At 40.0% G+C, this 22,505-nt stretch overlaps 1 protein-coding gene across 3 annotated transcripts in view; it reads left to right on the plus strand.

Annotated features, from left to right (window-relative positions):
* The window catches only part of Tango11 (transport and golgi organization 11), a 30,469-nt gene extending 9,711 nt beyond the window's left edge, over positions 1-20,758 (plus strand). For all 3 annotated transcript variants that reach the window (XM_068362592.1, XM_068362591.1, XM_068362593.1), the window contains exons 4-6: positions 1,951-2,048; positions 16,407-16,552; positions 16,799-20,758. In XM_068362592.1, coding sequence (XP_068218693.1) covers positions 1,951-2,048; positions 16,407-16,552; positions 16,799-17,006 — 452 coding nt within the window. In that variant the 3' untranslated portion in view covers positions 17,007-20,758. The remainder of the gene's footprint in view (positions 1-1,950; positions 2,049-16,406; positions 16,553-16,798) is intronic.
* The last annotated feature ends 1,747 nt before the right edge of the window (positions 20,759-22,505 follow it).

Consider the following 22,505-nt stretch of genomic DNA (forward strand, 5'->3'; position numbering starts at 1 on the left):
TGGAATATTAATAGTTTTAAAAGCCGTTTGCATCTAGGGGAAATTCAAACACCCAAAATTAATTCAATTTTCCCTAATATCCAATTCAGTTCTCCCCTTAAGGATTAATGTAAATTGGATTAATCCATTCCAGACCTCAAAAATACTAATTTTGAAGCATTTTTTCCACAAAGTTGACAGTTCTTTACTGACAGTTATTAAATCATAAGAAAATAATTAATGTATGAAATAAAGAATAATTCAATTTCTTTACCTTCAGTAAGGAGAGTTGAATCCCATACTTGATAAATATTGTTGATTTTGCCATACCATATTGCCTGGCTAAATCAGTCATGTGCACACCATTCTCGAACTTTGCTATAATTTCTTTTCCATTTATTGAAGATTCTAAAACTTATTTACTTATAATCATCACGAATCTTTGCAGGCCCCATTAAACAGTATATTGTGTAAAAAAATTGAAATAAGCAAAAAAATTACCAATTTTTTGGGGTGTACAATGGAAGAAGTGGCTAAAGTAATGTACATTACCGTAGCCACGTTTGTTTTAGTAGCATTAGGCAGCTGGCAATACACATCGGAACTTGTATAAGTTCCAACTGTGATTGTTGTTCGATTCAAATACTGAAAATTTGTTTGACAACTTGGACTTTTTTTCTTAAATACTTTAAGAACCAATGTGTTGGAGTTGGGAAGCATTCTACAACAGTTTCACTATACAGTACTGTACTGTATTACATAAAAGGCAAAAATATGTAAATTGATATTCAGGTTTGGAATTATCTTTGGAATTTTTTTGAAAAAGAATATCCAAATTGAAGCACGCGGTGAAAGAATTAAGTTCCATATGTATGCTATATGAGGAATGTACTGGAAAAAATCATAAGTCTTAATTTTGCTTTGTCTCCATTTGAGTTGAAAATCATGATACAGTATGACGTACAATAATGCTGCTCTTCGTCAGTTCCGACAATATTGAATACAAAAATAAAATCCCTATTACGCGGCTTTCCCTGACCTTACGTCATACTCTGTGTCGTATTATAATTATGAAGTGTTGTACAGGTACTGTACAATACTGTACTTCACCTGAAAGCTTTTTAATGTAGGTTAGCTGATTTCTATAAAATCATAGCAAGTTGTAAATGCTGTACTCTTTCATGTTTAAGTACATTTATAGGGATCGTACAGTATAAGTCACTTCACATCGGGTTTCTTTGAACCAATTAAATACATAAGGCAGGATACTGAAAAGAGTAAGCCATCTCTGATTTTTGAGGATATTAGATAATATATCTGCTAAAATTTTAGATTCTTGTGTAGTTTCTCTATATTTGTATGTGCCAAGAAGTGACCAAATCAGTTCTGATTAATCTGTTCAGTATACTGTATAATAATTTTTAAACAGTTGTATTGTAAAGGCAAAAAGTAATTTTCAAGTTAAATATCTGAGATTAGATTTTTAAGGAGTAGATATACAGTACTTTATTTTGAGATGGAACTCTAGTTTACAAGCCTTCTGTATGGAAGTTGGTGTACATTAATATGTTGATGATACTAAACTCGCTCTTTCTCTCTCTCTCAAATGTATTGGTACTTTATTATTGGTGTTTTTTTTTTTATTTCATCTTCCTGACTTTTAACATGCTTGTACAGTATGTGTTTCAAAATTATCTCGATTGAATTTTGAATAACAAGCATGGCATGAAAAATGTTTTTTTTTGTAAATGTAAAAGGATTGTAATATTTGGTTTTTGACTAGTTCATCAGTTTGAAAGTATTATACAGTACTAATAAATTAACCATAGTTTGTCCTGTATTGATGAATACCTAAAAAAGCACGCTAATAGATGAAGAAGTAGTATCCAGTCCTATGTCATGATCTAACTTTTACCTGAATCTGATTTTGTCATAAAAGACTGTGTTTAACAGACAGTTGGCAATTTTCAGGTGGAGAACAACACATAGGCACCAGGGGTATACCTCGAGAGGTGGAATTGGAGAAGTCTATCATGCCTCAACCAGATCCTACATTGTACAGAGTACAGGTAAGAATTACAGAAAGCTGCTTTCTGATTTCCGCCTTCAAAAATCTAATAGGTTTTGTAAGGTAGTGTTTTGTATTTCTGTTTTAAGGTAGGGTTTTCTTGCTTGACAGTAAACTCAGGCACTCTATTCTATCTTATCTCTCTTCCTCTTGTTTTTTTTTTTTCAAGTTTTTTATAGTTTATATATGAAAGATCTATTTTAGTGTTGTTACTGATCTTAAAATATTTTATTTTATTTTAAAGGGCATTAATGGATTATGTGTTGATAACTAAAAGAATGTTTGGAAGATTGAAAGACGTGCACGTGTTTAGGGGTATGGCTAACGGTATGTCTGATCATTTTTTGGTGGAAGGAAAACTAGTTGTAGCAAAAGAGTGGGGAATAGAGTAGGTGAATGTAAAAGGGAACTAGTGAGGGTTGAAGAGCTAATAAAACCGGGGGTAAAAAGTAAATATCAGGAAAGGTTGAAAATGACATATGACGAAGTGAAAGTAAGAGAAACAGGCAATTTAGAGGAGGAGTGGAAGTTAGTAAAAGAAAATTTTGTTGGGATTACAAGTGATGTGTGTGGCAAGAAGGTTGTTGGAGGCAGCATGAGGAAGGGCAGTGAATGGTGGAATGAAGGAGTGAAGGTAAAAGGGGAAGAGAAAAAGAGGGCTTTTGAAGAATGGCTGCAGAGTAATAGTGTAGAGAAGTATGAAAAATGTTATTTTTATTAATAAAATAAATTTTTGAATATACTTACCCGATAATCATGTAGCTGTCAACTCCGTTGCCCGACAGAATTCTATGGAGGGATACGCCAGCTATCACAATACTAGAAGGGGGTGTACTTACCAGCGCCACCTGTGGCCAGGTACTCAATTACTTGTTGTTGACACCTCCTCAATTATTCCTCGGTCCACTGGTTCTCTCTGGGGAGGAAGGGAGGGTCGATTAAATCATGATTATCGGGTAAGTATATTCAAAAATTTATTTTATTAATAAAAATAACATTTTTCAATATTAAACTTACCCGATAATCATGTAGCTGATTCACACCCAGGGAGGTGGGTGAAAACCAGTGTACAAGATTAAAGGATAGCTAAGTATCCCATATTTCATATAACAGTTATCTCAAATAACAATGAAATAATAAGTACCTGGTAAGGAAGTCGAATAGAACCGTTACTCTGCCTCTTTATTTAAAGTTCGTCTTCCTTACTGAGCGCAGCGTTCCTCTTGGAGGCTGAATCAACCCAAAGGTGCCAAAGTACACGGGGTTGCAACCCCTACTAAAGGACCTCTACCAAACCTTTAACCCAGGCGCTTCTCAAGAATGAATAGACCACCCGCCAAATCCAAGGATGCGGAAGGCTTCTTAGCCTACCGTAACAACCATAAAAACAACAATAAAAGTATTCAAGAGAAAGGTTAAAAAAGGTTATGGGATTAAGGGAATGTAGTGGCTGAGCCCTCACCTACTACTGCACTCGCTGCTACGAATGGTCCCAGGGTGTAGCAGTTCTCGTAAAGAGACTGGACATCTTTCAGATAAAATGATGCAAACACTGACTTGCTCCTCCAATAGGTTGCATCCATTATGCTCTGCAGAGAACGGTTTTTATTAAAGGCCATCGAAGTAGCTACAGCTCTTACTTCGTGGGTCCTTACCTTCAGCAATGCAAGGTCTTCCTCCTTTAAGTGAGAATGTGCTTCTCTGATCAGAAGCCTTATATAGTACGAAAGCCCATTCTTGGACATGGGTCTCGAGGGTTTCTTGATGGCACACCATAAGGCTTCTGACTGTCCTCGAATAGGTTTAGACCTCTTCAGATAATATTTGAGAGCTCTGACAGGGCAAAGAACTCTCTCTAGTTCGTTACCTACCATGTTGGAGAGGCTAGGTATTTCGAACGATCTAGGCCAAGGACGTGAAGGAAGCTCGTTCTTTGCTAGGAATCCAAGCTGAAAAGAACATGTTGCCGATTCGGTTGTGAAACCAATGTTCTTGCTGAAGGCATGAACCTCACTGACTCTCTTAGCTGTTGCAAGGCAAACGAGAAAAAGAGTCTTGAGGGTAAGGTCCTTGAAGGAAGCTGACTGGAGAGGTTCGAACCTAGAAGTCATAAGGAACCTTAAGACTACGTCTAGATTCCAGCCTGGAGTGGAAAGACGACGTTCTTTAGACGTCTCAAAAGACTTGAGAATGTCTTGAAGGTCCTTGTTGGAAGACAGGTCCAAACCTCTGTGGCGGAGAACTGAGGCCAACATGCTCCTATATCCTTTAATCGTAGGTGCTGAAAGGGATCTCTCATTCCTAAGATGTAGAAGGAAGTCAGCTATTTGGATCACAGAGGTATTGGTAGAGGATATTGAATTGGCTCTACACCAGCTTCGGAAGACCTCCCACTTAGACTGGTAGACTCTACGAGTGGAAACTCTTCTAGCTCTGGCAATCGCACTGGCTGCCTCCTTCGAAAAGCTTCTAGCTCTAGCGAATCTTTCGACAGTCTGAAGGCAGTCAGCCGAAGAGCGTGGAGGTTTGGGTGCAACCTGTCTACGTGAGGTTGACGTAGAAGGTCCACTCTTAGAGGTAGAGTCCTGGGGAAGTCGACTAGCCATTGAAGTACCTCTGTGTACCATTCTCTTGCAGGCCAAAGGGGAGCAACCAGCGTCAGCCGTGTCCCTTCGTGCGAGACGAATTTCTGCAGAACTTTGTTTATTATCTTGAACGGAGGGAATGCGTACAGGTCGAGATGGGACCAGTTCAGAAGAAAAGCATCCACATGAACCGCTGCAGGGTCTGGAACAGGGGAACAATAAAGCGGAAGTCTCTTGGTTATGGAGGTGGCAAACAGATCTATGGTAGGTTGACCCCACAAGGTCCAAAGTCTGTTGCACACACTCTTGTGGAGGGTCCATTCCGTGGGAATGACCTGATTCCTTCTGCTTAGGCGATCCGCTGAAACATTCATATCGCCCTGGATGAACCTCGTGACCAGAGTGAGGTTTAGACCTCTTGACCAAATGAGGAGGTCCCTTGCGATCTCGTAAAGGCTCCTCGAATGGGTCCCTCCTTGCTTGGAGATGTAAGCCAAGGCTGTGGTGTTGTCTGAATTCACCTCCACCACTTTGCCTAGCAGGAGGGACTTGAAGTTCAACAGGGCTAGATGAACTGCTAGCAGTTCCTTGCAGTTGATGTGGAGTAATCCTTGTTCCTCGTTCCATACTCCCGAGCATTCCCGTCCGTCCAAGGTCGCACCCCAGCCCGAGTCCGATGCATCTGAGAAGAGATGAAGATTGGGGGTCTGGATGGCCAATGATAGACCCTCCTTGAGAAGGAGATTGTGCTTCCACCACAGGAGAGTGGTCTTCATCTCTTGGTTGATAGGGATAGAGACTGCTTCTAGAGTCGAGCCCTTGTCCCAATGAGCAGCAAGATGGAATTGAAGAGGGCGGAGGTGGAGTCTTCCTAGCTCGACAAACAGGGCCAGTGATGAGAGGGTCCCTGTGAGACTCATCCACTGTCTCACTGAGCAATTGCTCCTCTTCAGCATGCTCATGATGCACTCTAGGGCTTGGCTTATCCTGGGGGCCGATGGAAAAGCCCGAAAATCCTGACTCCGAATCTCCATTCCCAGGTACACAATGGATTGGGAGGGAATGAGTTGAGATTTCTCTATATTGACTAATAGACCTAGGTCTCTGATTAAGTCTAAAGTCCAATTGAGGTTCTCCAGACAACGACGACTCGTGGAGGCTCTCAACAGCCAGTCGTCTAGGTAGAGGGAGGCTCTGATGTTCGACAAGTGTAGGAATTTCGCTACATTCCTCATCAGATGAGTAAAGACCATAGGAGCTGTGCTTAGGCCAAAACACAGGGCTTGGAACTGATAGACAACCTTTCCGAAAACGAATCTCAGGAAAGGTTGGGAGTCTGGATGAATGGGAACGTGAAAGTATGCATCTTTCAAGTCCAACGAGACCATCCAGTCCTCCTGTCTGACCGCTGCTAAGACCGACTTGGTCGTCTCCATCGTGAACGTCTGCTTGGTGACATACTCGTTGAGAGAGCTGACGTCCAGCACCGGTCTCCAACCTCCTGTCTTCTTGGCCACAAGAAAGAGACGGTTGTAGAAGCCCGGGGATTGATGGTCCCGGACTATAACCACTGCCTTCTTCTGCACAAGTAGCGACACCTCCTGTTGCAATGCTAGCCTCTTGTCCTCTTCTTTGTAGTTGGGAGAGAGGTTGATGGGCGATGTGGTCAGAGGTGGTTTGAGGCAGAATGGAATCCTGTAACCGTTCCTCAGCCAACTGACAGACTGTGCGTCTGCACCTCTCTTCTCCCAGGCTCGCCAGAAGATCTTGAGTCTGGCTCCTACTGTTGTCTGGAGAAACGGAGAGTCAGTTCTTTCCCTTAGATGTCCTGGATCCTTTCCTAGACTTGCTCCTGTGAGAGTCTGGACGGGAGCTTCCTCGGCTGGGGGCTCTACCACGAAAGGGCGGTATGAACCTCGTAGCCGGGGTATCAGCCACTGGGGAGCGATAAGTCTTGGGGACTGAGGTGGCAACCTTAGACTTACGAGCCGATGAGGCTACAAGATCGTGCGTGTCCTTTTGTATCAGGGCAGCAGACAAGTCCTTAACTAGCTCTTCGGGAAAGAGGAACTTCGAGAGCGGAGCAAAAAGGAGTTGTGACCGTTGGCAAGGTGTAATGCTGGCGGAAAGGAAGGTACACAGTTGTTCCCTTTTCTTCAACACCCCTGATACAAACAACGACGCTAGCTCGCCCGATCCATCTCTGATGGCCTTATCCATGCAGGACATTAATAGCATGGCAGAATCTTTGTCCGCAGGAGAGGTTTTCTTGCTGAGGGCCCCCAGGCACCAGTCGAGAAAGTTGAACATTTCAAATGCTCTGAACATCCCTTTCAGTAAGTGATCCAGGTCTGAGAAGGTCCAACAAACCTTCGAGCGTCTCATAGCAGTTCTCCGAGGCGAGTCCACCAGACTTGAGAAGTCAGCCTGGGCAGAGGCAGGTACTCCCAAGCCTGGTGCTTCCCCTGTGGCATACCAAACGCTCGCTTTCGAAGTGAGCTTCGTTGGAGGGAACATGAAGGAAGTCTTGCCAAGGTGTTGTTTAGACTGCAGCCACTCCCCTAAGATCCTTAAAGCCCTCTTGGAGGATCTAGCTAGGACAAGCTTAGTATAGGAGGACTTAGCTTGTTGTACGCCCAGCGAAAACTCAGATGGTGGAGAGCGGGGAATAGCAGAGACAAAGTGGTCTGGGTAAATCTCCCTGAGTAGAGCCAAGACCTTACGAAAATCAATAGACTGTGGAGAAAGCTTGGATTCGTCCACGTCTGATGAGGGATCAAGGTGTGCCTCCTCATCATCCGACACCTCATCACCAGAGTGAAGTGAAGAGATCGGACAAGAATGCTGAACCGCAGAGTCAGAACGGGTAGGAACAATAACAGTGGTTTCCTCTTCCAGTAACTGTTGAGGGAAAACCTGAGGCTCAGACTGCAAAGGCTGAACAACAGACGAAGCAGAAGGAAGGCGCATGGGTGAAGGAGGTTGACTCCTAGCAAGAGAGGTTGAACCCAAGGATTGCGCTTGCTGAGCGGAGGACGGAGGCGGAGTAGCCCGTTCCTGTTCCTGTGAGATGAGCGGAGCATGATGAGGTTGAGGCTGCGCAGAACAAGGTAAAGTTCTCGCAAGCTGAGGCTCCTGAGGCGCAAGTCCAGGGTGTAGAGGAGCTTGCCTTGAGGAGGGTTGAGCTCGCTGCAGCGATGGCTGAGCAGACTGACTCATGGAAGGGAGAGGTTGTTGTACCCCAACCGAGAGTTGCACCACTGGTGGAGCAGCAAGGGGAGGCGGAGGAAGAGTGGAATAACCCTCCTGATCCCAAAGTAAAGGTTGCCTTAAAGAAGGCTGAGGCTGAACACCACTGGGAACAGCGAACTCCGAAAGTGGCTCAACATCGTACGCCTGGCAGAAGGTGCTGCGACCAGGCGGAGCGAGCGCAGGCGGGGCGAGCACAGGCGGAGCGAGAACAGGCGGAGGGAGTGTAGGCGGAGGCGGAGGTGCAACACTCTCAGCCCGACACTCACGCATCAAGTCCGAAAGCTGTGCTTGCATGGACTGAAGCAGGGTCCACTTGGGATCGGCAGAAACGATAGCAGACTGAGGTAAAGCCTTAACAGTCGAGCTCTGTTGTGGCAGAACCTTACTCCTCTTGGGCGGAGTACAGTCGACAGATGACTGAGGCGAGTCAGAGCTGAGCCAATGACTGCAACCTGGCTGAGCACTCGCGGACTGGACTCTACGTTTAAGCGGTCTCGAGACCTGAGACCAACGTTTCTTGCCTGACAGTTGATCAGCGGACGAGAATAAGACGGGCTCAATCGTCTGCAGGTGGGAGTGACGGTCTTTGGAAGACACGCCCGCAACCACCGAGGATAGTTCTGTGCGCCTAACAAGGCCTGCCGAACCCTTAAGCCCTTCGACATTGCTTCTCCCCTGGGCATGGGAGCTTGCAAGAGGTCCCGGACTGGGAGGACGACTGGCTCGCACAGAAAAATCCTCACGCACCACACTGGCACCACTAGCACTTGGCACTGCACCGACACTAGCACTCGTCACAGCACTGGCACTAACTCCACCCACTGCACTCTTGACCTTCAGTTCTTTAACTTCGGCCATCAGAGACTTATGGTCACTTACCACTGATTCTACTTTATCGCCTAAAGCCTGAATAGCACGCAAAACAACTGACATATCAGGCGGAGGGCACACAGTAGGTTCGGGGGTAGCCACTACAGGGGTAGGAAAAGGTAGGGGATCATGAGGTGAGGAAAACATAGAAGAGTGAGAAGAACTCCTCCTAACTCTACCTCTCTCTAACTTAGTTGAATATTTTAAAAGACGGACAAATTCCAATTCCGAAAGTCCGGCGCATTCCTCACATCGATTTTCTAACTGACAGGGCCTGTCCCTACAGTCAGAACAAGCGGTGTGAGGATCTACCGAGGCCTTCGGAATACGCCTATTGCAAGACCTCATCGTCTATGGGAGGGGGCTTGCGAAATGTCAGACATCTTGTAATCCAAAGAGTTAGCCAAAGGGGGATCCAAAAACAAGCAAAAATCGTTAACCGTTATATCAGTACTATATAAAAGCTATCTAGCTAATATAAGAAGGATTCCAGTAAAGCGACAGCCGTTAATCTGAGAGAATACTTCACCAAATATCCGTGAATAAACTCGAAGACCATAAGCGTATCCCAGAACGTCTAGCCGGAAGCACGACAGAGGAATAATTGAGGAGGTGTCAACAACAAGTAATTGAGTACCTGGCCACAGGTGGCGCTGGTAAGTACACCCACTTCTAGTATTGTGATAGCTGGCGTATCCCTCCATAGAATTCTGTCGGGCAACGGAGTTGACAGCTACATGATTATCGGGTAAGTTTAATATTGAAAAATATAAAGAGAAAAATTTGGAAGTAAAGCGCAAGGTACGTGAGGCAAAGAGGGCAGCTGACCTGAGGTGGGGTCAGGGATTGGGTCATTCATATGAAGAGAATAAGAAGAGGTTTTGGAAAGAAGTGAAGAGAGTAAGGAAGGCTGGCTCAAGAATTGAAGAGACAGTGAAAGATGGAAATGGGAGGTTGTTAAAAGGAGAGGAGACAAGGAAAAGATGGGCAGAATATTTTGAAAGTTTACTGAATGTTGAGGAAAATAGGGAGGCAGATATAATTGCTGTTGCAGGTGTTGAGGTGCCAGTGATGGGAGATGAGAATGAGAGAGAGATTACAATAGATGAAGTGAGGAGAGCACTAGATGAAACGAGAGTAGGAAAAGTGTCTGGTATGGATGGTGTGAGAGCTGAGATGTTGAAGGAAGGGGGTGACTGTACTTGAATGGTTGGTGAGATTGTTTAAAATGTGTTTTGTGTTGTCAATGGTACCAGTAGATTGGGTTTGTGCATGTATTGTACCACTATATAAGGGTAAGGGAGATGTGCATGAGTGTTGTAATTCAAGAGGTATTAGTTTGTTAAGCGTAGTTGGAAAAGTGTATGGTAGAGTAATGATTAATAGGATCAAGGATAAAACAGAGAATGCAATCTTAGAAATACAGGGTGGTTTTAGAAGAGGTAGAGGTTGTATGAATCAGATTTTTACAGTAAGGTAGATATGCGAGAAATATTTAGCAAAAGATAAGGTGGTGTATGTTGCGTTTATGGATCTGGAGAAAGCGTATGATAGAGTTGATAGGGAAGCAATGTGGAATGTGATGAGGTTATATGGAGTTGGTGGAAAGTTGTTGCAAGCAGTGAAAAGTTTCTACCAAGGTAGTAAAGCATGTGTTAGGATAGGAAATGAAGTGAGTGATTGGTTTCTGGTGAGAGTGGGGCTGAGACAGGGATGTGTGATGTCACCGTGGTTGTTTAACTTGTATGTTGATGGAGTGGTGAGAGAGGTGAATGCTCGAGTGCTTGGACGAGGATTAAAACTGGTAGACGAGAATGACCATGAATGGGAGGTAAATCAGTTGTTGTTTGCGGATGATACTGTACTGGTTGCAGACACAAAAGAGAAGCTTGGCCGATTAGTGACAGAATTTGGAAGTGTGTGTGAGAGAAGGAAGTTGAGAGTTAATGTGGGTAAGAGTAAGGTTATGAGATGTACGAGAAGGGAAGGTGGTGCAAGGTTGAATGTCATGTTGAATGGAGAGTTACTTGAGGAAGTGGATCAGTTTAAGTACTTGGGGTCTGTTGTTGCAGCAAATGGTGGAGTGGAAGCAGATGTACGTCAGAGAGTGAATGAAGGTTGCAAAGTGTTGGGGGCAGTTAAGGGAGTAGTAAAAAATTGAGGGTTGGGCATGAATGTAAAAAGAATTCTATATGAGAAAGTGATTGTACCAACTGTTCTAAGGAGTATGGCTGGTGTATCTCGAGTAGATAGGGTTAGGAACGAAGTGGTGAGAGTGAGAACGGGTGTAAGAAATGAGTTAGCAGCTAGAGTGGATATGAATGTGTTGAGGTGGTTTGGCCATGTTGAGAGAATGGAAAATGGCTGTCTGCTAAAGAAGGTGATGAATGCAAGAGTTGATGGGAGAAGTACAAGAGGAAGGCCAAGGTTTAGGTGGATGGATGGAGTGAAGAAAGCTCTGGGTGATAGGAGGATAGATGTGAGAGAGGCAAGAGAGCGTGCTAGAAATAGGAATGAATGGGGAGCGATTGTGACGCAGTTCCATTAGGCCCTGCTGCTGCCTCCGATGCCTTAGATGACCGCGGAGGTAGCAGCAGTAGGGGATTCAGCATTATGAAGCTTCATCTGTGGTGGATAATGTGGGAGGGTGGGCTATGGCACCCTAGCAGTACCAGCTGAACTCGGTTGAGTCCCTTGTTAGGCTGGAGGAACATAGAGAGTAGAGGTCCCCTTTTTTGTTTTGTTTCATTTGTTGATGTCGGCTACCCCCCAAAATTGGGGAAAGTGCCTTGGTATATTATATATATAAATATATATACTTCTCTTATATTTTATTTCCTTGTTTCCTTTCCTTACTGGGCTATTTTTCCCTTTTGGAGCACTTGGACTTATAGCATCCTGTTTTTTCCAATTAGGGTTGTAGCTTAGCTAGTAATACATGTACTAATATTATGTTTGACAAACTTCAGGTAAAATTGTCATATGTTGTCATTTCATTAATTGAAACACGGTGTATAAAAAGGGGGCAGTTTTTGACAAAGGAAGAAACTATTTTAGGGGAGGTACTGTGTGGTAAACAAGGACTTTTTGTGAAAGGCTAGAACAGGGAATACAATACAGTATAACATAATTTACTATAATATGGGTTGCCTTGCTTTAGGGCCAATGTATCAATTTGCAACGAACGCATTTAGTGTGCATAAGAGACATCTTTGAGTTCAGGCACTATTGAATCTCTATATGAAAGTCAAATTTTGGACTGATTCTTTTCAACATCAGGAAGACTTCCATCAGTTCCTACACATTTCTCTGAAATTCTATAAAGTGAGGGTACCCTTTCCCAAACACGCAGGTCTCCTCTGAACAACCTCCACAACCCACCTGGAATGCATCTGTATGAAGGATCATAGAAATTGGGGGAAGGACCAACAGGATGGACTTACAAAAGGCATTTGATGTTTTCCACAGTCTGAAAATTCTTTTGCTATAGCTGTACAGCTAAGCCTGAAGGTCTCAAACCCCCTTCCTTGCCACTCTGCTCTACACTAAATTGACATCTTTCTACTGGGTCAACTATTGAACAAACTGAAGGAGGCACAAAATCTTTTCTAGTTGTTGTCTTATGGAAAAGCAGTTTGAAAGAATCTGATCTTGCTTAGAATTCTTTACCTAGATGCTTTTGTTAGTCTTAAGGGTTTTAAAGGTTTAAAGGGTTCTCACAAATGGCAAAGGCAAGGGACAGTGAGATTGCCTTAGAGACTGACCATTTATACATATGATCAGGGCCCAAGCCCCCCTCCGCCCAAGCTAGGACCAAGGAGGGCCAGGCAGTGGCTGCTGATTACTCAGCAGATAGACCTATAGGTACCCCCAAACCCCCCATCTGTAGCTCACAAAGTTGGTGAGGTTGTAGCGACCAAAGGAACTAACAAGCTTGAGTGGGACTCTAACCACAGTCTGCCGATCACCAGGCAAGGGCGTTACCAATTAGCCAACCACAATCCTAAGTGTGGCTTTTACCATATTACATTGATGACCTAGCTTCTGAAATATCCTTGAAATTAGTCTTAATTTTGCAAAGTTACACAGGAAACTTAAAACCAGAAGGATCTGCACAACTTAATTTGTGTGTTAGAGGTGTAATTCTTTCATTTCTCTCCAAATCAGCCCGTTGTCTAAATAAGCTATGACCAGAACTGCAGCTACAGCTGACTTGCTAGTTTTGTGAACACATATGGCCAAATGGCTTTTCTTTGAACCTGTATACCACTACCTGAGCCAAAATCCTAGGACAGATCAGAAGTGAGTAGCAAGTGGGACATGCCAATAAGCCTATTTTACATTATAGTAAAGGTCAAACCCCCTCAGTCTATTAATTGGTAGACATGCAGAATGGTTGTCATTTTGAATATGCTTGTTGATATTAGACCGGTCGAGGATCACTCTTCTCTCTGGGGAACCATTCTTTGACATGATAAATACTCTGGCCTGGAATTTTAAGAAGCTGCATATTATTATGACTCTTCAGCATAGTGTTTACAAAGGAGTAGAGTTCCAGAGTACTGTTCTGATAAAAATGGTGGGACTGGGGAAATTTTGATGTTCTATTAAGGGATATAAATCAATGCTTAATTCTGTTCTCAAGCATTTGGAATTAGATCTGTCCATTTCAGGTATTATAATCATTGCATTAATGCATATTGTTGATTATTGAAAGGCCTCCAGTAGTAGGTAAATTTTCTGGAATTTGGATGTGGTATTACAGTATTTAAGATCCAAATTATGAACAGTAGAAATCTCTCTTAAAGGTCTCATGGCTAAAACCCTTTTCCTATTGACGCTAGCTTCAGCTAAACATGAGTGGACTACAAATGTTGTCCGTCAAAGTAATCTTTAGGAACACAAGTTTATTTTGTCCCTTTTGTCTTCCTTCAGAGCATAAAAAATGACCTTAAGGAAAAGTTTACCTCAATTTTTTTACATCCTTTCTCTGAAAATAGCTGAAAGCATTGCAGCAGGGAACAGATCTCTTTGTCTAGTTAGAGCCATTAAGTATTATTTGAAAAAAAAAAAAAAAAATCAGGTATTAGAGGTAATTCAGGTATTAGAGATAGTGTCCCTAATTTGTTTTGTGGATTTAGGGTCCCTGATCTTCCTAAGACCACAAAAAAGTAATATAATTCATAGTTTGAAGTTTGGTCACAGTAGCTTTTGAAGAATTACTTTATAAAATCTAATAAAAGGCTTGAAAGTTATTGTACAGGATTTTAGACGTGTACAGTAGCTACTTCCCTTAACATTTGTTGAAATCTCTCTTCGGTAAGAGTTTTAGCAGCAACTCTTTGTTGTACCCAGTTGGTTTTTGCTAGCATTATCATATAGAATCCTGGTTTCTTATGAATATTGATAGGCTCTAGGACCCATAGTTACAAGTATATGGGGTTTTGAATTAAAAATTAATTTGATAATTAAATTATCATTTAGAAAGAAGTTACATTCCAGTAACTTAAATTTTTTTTGTAAACAATCTGATGTCCTATATTTCAAACTGTATATTCAGATGGTTTGTTGAAAGTAATCTAGACCAAGTTAATGTTTCTTAACCATGATATATTGCTTTTAATTGAATTTATTTTTATCTTTCTTTCACTGGTATCACACATTCAGCAGTGTAGGAGTCAGCAGTAGTGTGTGAACATCAGGGGAGGTCCATGGAAATAAAATTTATTTCTACACTCGTCTGATGTTACAACACATCCCCACCCTCTTCCCTTCAAAACAGAAACTAAAGAGACAAAGACACTGACGCATCATTTACCACTTACCACTATAATGTTCCTTCCTTTACTAAGGGAATTTATTTATGGAAGGGAAAGTAAATGGAATTTTTTTTTAAATTTTACTGGTAAATGTTGATTAAACAGCTTATGGAGAAGCAATATGAAGGTTACGTGACTAGAGCCGAGTTTCCCAACCATTTTTAGTTGCAACTCTTGCAGTCTTAACCCTGATTAATGACCCTAATTGTAATAAGAAAAATCAATCATTTCATAATACAGATACTGTATACATACTTGCAAAATGTATATGAGCTTTCGTTATTATATTTGTTTATATTTACAAAGTACCTCGACCTGCCATGTGGGCTGTCCTCAAAAGATATGGCTGCCCACCCGATTTTGTCAAGTTGGTGCGTGCCCTCCATGACGGAATGGTTGGGAGAGTCTGCCACCAGAACTCTCTTTCAGACCCATTCCCCATCAATGGCGGCCTGAAGCAGGGCTGTGTTCTGGCCCCGACGTGTTTCTCGCTATACACCGCAGCAATGCTCAACGAGATTCCCCCAGACACACCCTCAGTCGACCTACGTTTCCGCATGGATGGAGGCGCTTTCAACCTCGCTAGACTCCGCGCCAGAACCAAGACCACCTTGTGTGCAGTGCGAGAACTGCAGTATGCTGACGACAATGCCACCCCAGGTCAGACGGCAGAGGACCTGCAGTCGTTAGCTGATGCATACAACTCTGCCTACGAACGCTTTGGGATGCAAGTCAACTCAGACAAAACCAAGACCCTCGTCCAACATCCACCAGGACTGATGCTCCCCAACTTCAATACCACAGTGAATGACCAACCTTTAGAACAGGTGGACCAGTTCTCCTACCTAGGGAGCATCCTAACATCAGATCCCACAAGCAAAAAGGACGTGGAGAACAGGATCAGGGCAGCCCACTCCGCCTTTGGCCGACTCAACTGCCGCGTATTTAACCACGCACTGACAATGACCACCAAAATAATGGTGTTCAGGGCAGTAGTCCTCTCCACGCTCCTGTATGCATGTGAAACATGGACGCTATATAGAAACGATATTAAAATCCTAGAACGCTTCCAACAAATGAAACTGAGGCAGATCTTGAAAATCCCCTGGGAGAGCCACACCACCAACATTGAAGTCTTAGAACGTGCCTCGCTGACCAGCGTGGAGGCCACCATCATCCACCACCGCCTCCGCTGGATAGGACACGTGCATAGGATGGATCCATCTAGGCTCCCAAAGAAAATATTCTACGGAGAACTGACCCAGGGCACCAGACCACGAGGAGCCCCGAAAATGCGCTATAAAGATCAACTAAAGCGCACCCTGGCTCTAACTGACATCGATTCTTCCTCATGGGAAGAAACAGCCAGGGACAGGAAAACCTGGAGGAGTACAGTACACCATGGCACCGTGGACTTCGAGGAGAGGAGACAAAATGAGGAGGCTAGGAGGAGAAGAAGGAGAGAGCGATTAGAACAGCCCCGCCCACCACCTACCCTCCCTTGTGAACACTGTCCGCGACTCTTCCACCACAGACTAGGACTTAACAGCCACATCAGGCATAAACACCCACCCCACAGATAGGAGGCTGATGGCTAACGACAGAACCCAATACTCGGACACGAGTGGGCGCCGACGACGACCAGCACAATGAATTTCAATACATTTTAAATGGGAATGAAGAAAAGTGTGTCCAGTAGAATCAGCTACATTATTAAAAATGAAAATGAATAGCTGTGAATTAAGATATATTTTTGTAAGACCCTCTGGGGACCCTGGGGTTGGGGACCACTAGTCTAGAGAAATAAGGAATTATTAGAATTCTATTTTTCAGACCCCACCAAGAAGTATAACATTGGACAGTTACTCATATCCAAGTGCTGCTGAAGACCTGTCTCCAAGTGATGAAAAAGAGGGTAGCACTCCTGCTTCAGTCCAAACAGTTTTACCCCATAATTCTAATACATTTATTTCTACTGGGTAAGTAGATTTGGCAATGAATTTTATTTTGTATCTTGAATGTGGTAATAAGGTAGAGGCAAAGAGGGATTTACATTGTTTTTAAGAAGAAAATTTGAGAAATACCAGAGGATTTTGCATTTGTCATATATGAAAAAAGTAGCTTCTATTTTATATGAGATTAAAATGATGTATCTTTCTGCTTTAAATTCTCATCTTAAAGATTTGGTAACTATTAAAGATTAAACTAGATTGATTTCCCAACAGTCGTGATACAGGAACACCAGGGCTTACAACAGACCTCAGTCCCAGTGAAGAAGTATCACTGCTACGACGGCAAGTGGGTCGCCTTAATCGTCGTGTAATGGCATTAGAGTTGGATACACAGCAGCGTGCACACAGAGAGATGATTATGTACACCTTGGGGGTTGCGTATTTCCTTATCAAAGCCATACTTTGGATAAACCGAAACTAAAATAATTATTAGTTATTCTTATTATGAAATGATCGCTGCCATGTACTGACAGATTTACCCTGGATATTAAATGGTGCTTGTTGAAGTGCAAAAGTTTTTTTAGGATGTCTTTTGTCAGCTATGTCCCTTCCAGGATTTTTTAGGGGCTCCAAAATTTGCAAATTTTGTTTATGTATACTGTACTACTAGGGCATTTAAGAAAAAAGCTTTTCTGAGAATTAACCTAAACTGCTAATGTTTGATTGCAGAATTTTCACGTGCATATTACTTTGTAAATCCACGTTCCAGTATCAGACAAGTTTATTTCAATGCGTCTTAGAACCATATAATAATGATGCACTTATGAATATTTAACTTATGGGGCTCTTCGTATGTATTGTACATATATTCAGTCTCCCAATTTTCCAAGTTTTCTGCTTCAAAAGAACATATAATTTTGGAGGAATTTGTGAAAAAGTCTCAATTTGGAAAAATTGTAGAATTGAAAGCATTCATTGAAATAATTTTTGAATAATAACAGGACATTTCTACAGTATATGCAAAGCATTTTATTTTTTATTTTTTTATTCTGCATAAAATAAGCATGATGGAAATCATCTTTATTGCGCTTCCATGTGCAGTTAATGGCCAGTATAGCTTCAAAAGCCGAAGTATTATCTTTCATATTTATTTTCACAAGATAATCCCCAATGCCTTGCGGTTAGGTACTGTTAAGTAGCTGAAAAACAAAACTTACATTAAATGGCAGTAAAAATTTTATACATTTTTTAATAGTTGGTCAACAAGGATTTCAGAATGCTGAAAGTACACACAGTGGCCAGCATTTTATAGACAGGTATTTTAGTAAACAAAATGTTACCCTAATGGGACTTTAGCAATGATGGCAGTTAGGTTATCAGAGACTAAATATAGGTTCTAACAGAGCATCTTTCATTACCAATGCAGGACATGACACATACATTACCAAAATGGCCTGCCCTGGTAGTGTTAGCATTAGGTTTTTATAAGTTGCAGGCATATATTTTTCTGAGATTGCCTATGTATAGGACTGTGAATGCAAGTTTAATTAAAGTTTGCTATTGTTTGAGGTATGGTATTAGATATAACAAAAAACCACCTGATAAAGTGCTATAAAATTAATTTTAATCACTGTTGGCTATTCTTGAGCCTTAGAGCATGTAACAAAAAGTCGGCTAATACACATTTATAAGTTTTTTCTTTTAGAAAAGAACACTTGTAAAGGTTTTATGGATTCACATGACAGAAGGTTCAGAATTTACGTAATTAATGGTATTGTTTGGCATTTTTATTTCACTTTGGGTACTTGATACAACGGGTACTTTTTTGTCACTTGCACAATCTTGCATTATTTTAGTCAAAGCTGTCTTGTTAAAAGCTGGTTTTACTAAAGCAAGGTAAACTTTGATAAAAATACAGTTTCCTTGATAGAAGTTTCCTTCATTGGTTTTCATTTTATTTCTATATAGTATGTGAAATTCTTGTATTAACCAACAATTTTATGAAATTTTTTTCTAAACTATTCTGAAAGCGTTTAGAGACCAAAATACCAGACAGAACTTGTGCTGTTAGGGTGATTTGGGAATTCGCTGGTGTGTATTTGTATCAGAGGATCCCATTTCATAATCAGATGATGAAATTTTTATTTGGAAGCTTACAAAGATACTTATAAAATGAATTTAATAATTTTTGTCCTTATATTTTTCTTCTTTTTTTTTTTGTAGTAAAGACAATGCTTTGCAGCAAAGAATGTATCAGAATTTGGTTTTCAGATATTGATCAATGAAGAATTATAGTTTTTATAGATTTTGGGTTGTAGTTGTTATTCAGATGAATTTTTTAATGTTTTATTAATCAAAAGAATTATGTATCTTGTAAATTCCTGAAAAATTTGGAGATTTAGATGTAATATATTACATTATGAAAGTTGATTTTAGTGCTTTTTACCATTAACTATCCAACTTTACCTCACAATTATAATACCAATGTATATTTAATGACATTCTTTTATACCAGTGAATTTGATTATCTTAACTTTTAAAAAGTATTGTTTTAGGTTATGTCCTAATCTGTCTAGGTGTGAATCTAGTGAAGAACCTGATTGTCCTTTAAGTTACCGGCAATAACTTCAACAACCTCTAAATGAAATTTTAATGTCTTTGCCAAGCCTTGTACTTTAATCAGTTACTGTACAGTTGATTATTTTCTTTTGATTATTGCAATATTTTATGACAGCAGAGTTGTAGGTTTAAGATTAAAATAGTAAATTTAAATACAAATTTTCAGTTTACTGTTTTAAGCTTTCACACATTAAAGCGCCAAGAATGTCAGAAGCTTTGAGATTGACCTCTTCCTCATTAATGTAAATAGCGTGCATCATGTCGTGACGTGAAAAAAAAAGTACTGCACTTTGTTGTTTATCCAATGACTAAGCAAGAATAGAACTTCTTGTGTATGTTAGTACTGTGTAGATGATTGCTTGTGTTCAAATATTTGTGTGTGAAGCTAATTTCTCATTTAATGAAAGATAGAATTACTGTATTGAAACTCCCTAGGAACAGTTATTGCAAGCGCATTAGTATATACTGTATGTATTTGTTTCCATATGTAAACTGTTTACGAGTGTTCCTAGTTAAGGGGTTTCTTAGAGTTATGTGGAATATTAGCAAGAGTAATGAACCATGAGATTTTCCTTTATTTCATCTCGCCTGTAATCTCCATTTTTTTTTTTCTTTGCTTAACCTAAGTTATGGTGAGAGGATATGGGTGAGCAAATTTTGCATAATCTTGAATGTTGTGAACATGGAATTATCATTCAGCATTCCAGGAGTACACAACAAAGACATGTAAATAATGTGTGTTTTGTGATATTTTAGTCATTTTTTAGACCAACTTATATTAAGAAGAGAGATTAGGGTGTACTGTATATATTTTTAAGAACTTGATACTTTTAAAGGAAACATGTAGACAAATTCAAGTAATAAACATCATCAGGGGACAGGCAAACTGTATTTTGTTTTTCAGATATACTCTACTATGTATCCAAGCTTGTTTTATATTGATATTATTTTGGGGCTTTTAAAATTTACATCGGAAAAATCTTCCTGACATCTGGGACCAAATTTTATTAGCAGATATTTCATAAAAGAACTGCAACTATAAAACTAAAATACAAAATTAGTCAAAGGCGAATGATTCTTAAAGGCAAATAATCATTGACTTTCACCTTACATTTTCTTTATATGACAGTGCTATATTTTATTATTCATTATCCCTTTTATAGTTTGTCAGCTACAACAAACTCCCTCTAACCTGGTACTCGAAAAAAGAAATAGTTTCTGCTCAAAATCTGGTTCATATTTGGTGCCTAGGCATTCAACATTGTAGGTAAACTTGGTACACTGCCCTTCCTGGTAATAAAGATTTCTTGACAAGACAATTTAGTCTTTGTGAATGAATAAACATCATTATAAACAAACCTTTAATGAGAAAGTGGCACTTAATTCATAAAATACCATTTTTAGTGTTAGCTAAGTTTAAAAAAAATGCATTGCCTTTTAAAGTCATGAATATTTTATATTGTTTATCATTATTTTTATGCCTATTTTTTCTTAACTTTGGATGTATTTTAACAACCAGCAACTGTCAAGGCTTTATTTATTTTTTTTATCATCACTACCACTATGGGGAATGTGTGCACAATTTTAAAGAACAAAATAAATCCAGAAATCATATCAGTAACATGGTATTCTAACTTGTTTGAATTTTATGACTAAAAGCATTGCAGGTCTCTATAGGACCATTTGCCAAAATACTTTTGTGTATGCTTATATTACTATCTTTTTAATTGATCTAAAAACATTTATAACAGTACATGTTGTAGCAAGCCTAAACTATCCTATCATCCACAGTATGAAGTAGGTTGGTCAAAGCACTAACCATCCGTAGAGTGAGATATTACTGCTAGAAAGATAATGGGTCCTTTTGACTGGCCAGATAGTACTATATTGGATTCCTCTCTGGTTACAGCTCATACTGCAGTAGTATATACAGTATAGTTTAATATATATATTCACAAGAGATTTTTAGTAAATTATTTACTGCTGTCACGCATTTCTACACGCACATGTGTATATATACAGTATGTGTATTTTTTCAAATAAGCTATAAATATCCTTTAATATTGAATTCACTCTACCACAGGATCTGAGACCCATAGGGAAATTTCTTTAATGATTAATATTTCTAGCTTAAAATCTATACTCAAATGAAATAAGACTAAACAGACTTTAGCTCACTCATCTGTAGAGAGAGCTTTCAAGAGAGCAAATTCGATATTCAGGGGTATTTTTTATGTATTTGAAAAACAAACTCGCGAGTGTTAGTGAAATATATAGATATATACATAACATACATTATATATACTGTATATACACACATACAGTATATAAATAAGGGAGTTTTATAAAAAAAAATTTACTAGTGCCATACACTGCTACACATTAGTAAAAACCTAACCAAAATGACTTGCAACAATTTTTTTTTTCATATCACTTGTTTATTCTCTTACAGAATATTACTAATGATTACACAAATACACATATTTAGTATTAATGAGTTATAATTAATTCTTTTAGAGTGCTAAGGTAATTTAAAGAGATAATCAGTAATCTGGAAAATTCAGATATTTGGTAACCCTTCTGCTTCAGCAGTGCAGGATATGAGGGAGTTTACTGTATATATGTTAACTGCATTTGGTATAGATTTGAAATATACTGTATACTACATGTCCCTTTAGTTTACAAAAACAGATACTCTCTCCTCTTGAAATTAGTATGTCATATATTTAGAATGATCTCGATTTTTTTATAATTATATATTTTTTTCCCTTGTAATATGAAAATGTATTGATTACTCATGAGATTATTAATATTATTCTCATAGGAAAATCTATTGAGCAGTTTTCTGGTGTACACATTCTGATGACAATGTTAATTGTTGTACGCCAATAAACGAATTTTAAGTTTTAGCCAAGTCACACAATGGAATTTGTCAGATACCCACTTTTGAGAGTTAATGGAGTCAAGGAGTGATAGATTCAAGAAATACTGTCAATTTAATTTACTTATGATTGTTCCTTTCTTGCATTCATTGTAATGGAAAGCGCATGTTCATAGTGGGTACATGTAAATAGAAGTTCATCCTGAGTAAGTAATTCTTGCACTATGGAATACCCATTCCTTTGTAGATATATTTCTTCTTAATTAACCACTCGTTGTGGTTCTTTAAGATATAAGTGTACAATGACAACACTTGACAGAAAATGAGAAGAATCTTCTCATTTGTCATGGATGGAACCTTCACTACATTTGTCACTGGAAATAGGATAATATATATTTCTCAGGAACTAATGTAATGATATTCTGTGTTGTAATAATCTGTGTATATGATGCTGTAAATGTCTGCTGCAGAGTTTAAACA

Source organism: Palaemon carinicauda, chromosome 39 (genome assembly GCF_036898095.1).
Source record: "Palaemon carinicauda isolate YSFRI2023 chromosome 39, ASM3689809v2, whole genome shotgun sequence".
In the NCBI taxonomy this organism is placed as follows: Eukaryota; Metazoa; Arthropoda; class Malacostraca; order Decapoda; family Palaemonidae; genus Palaemon; species Palaemon carinicauda.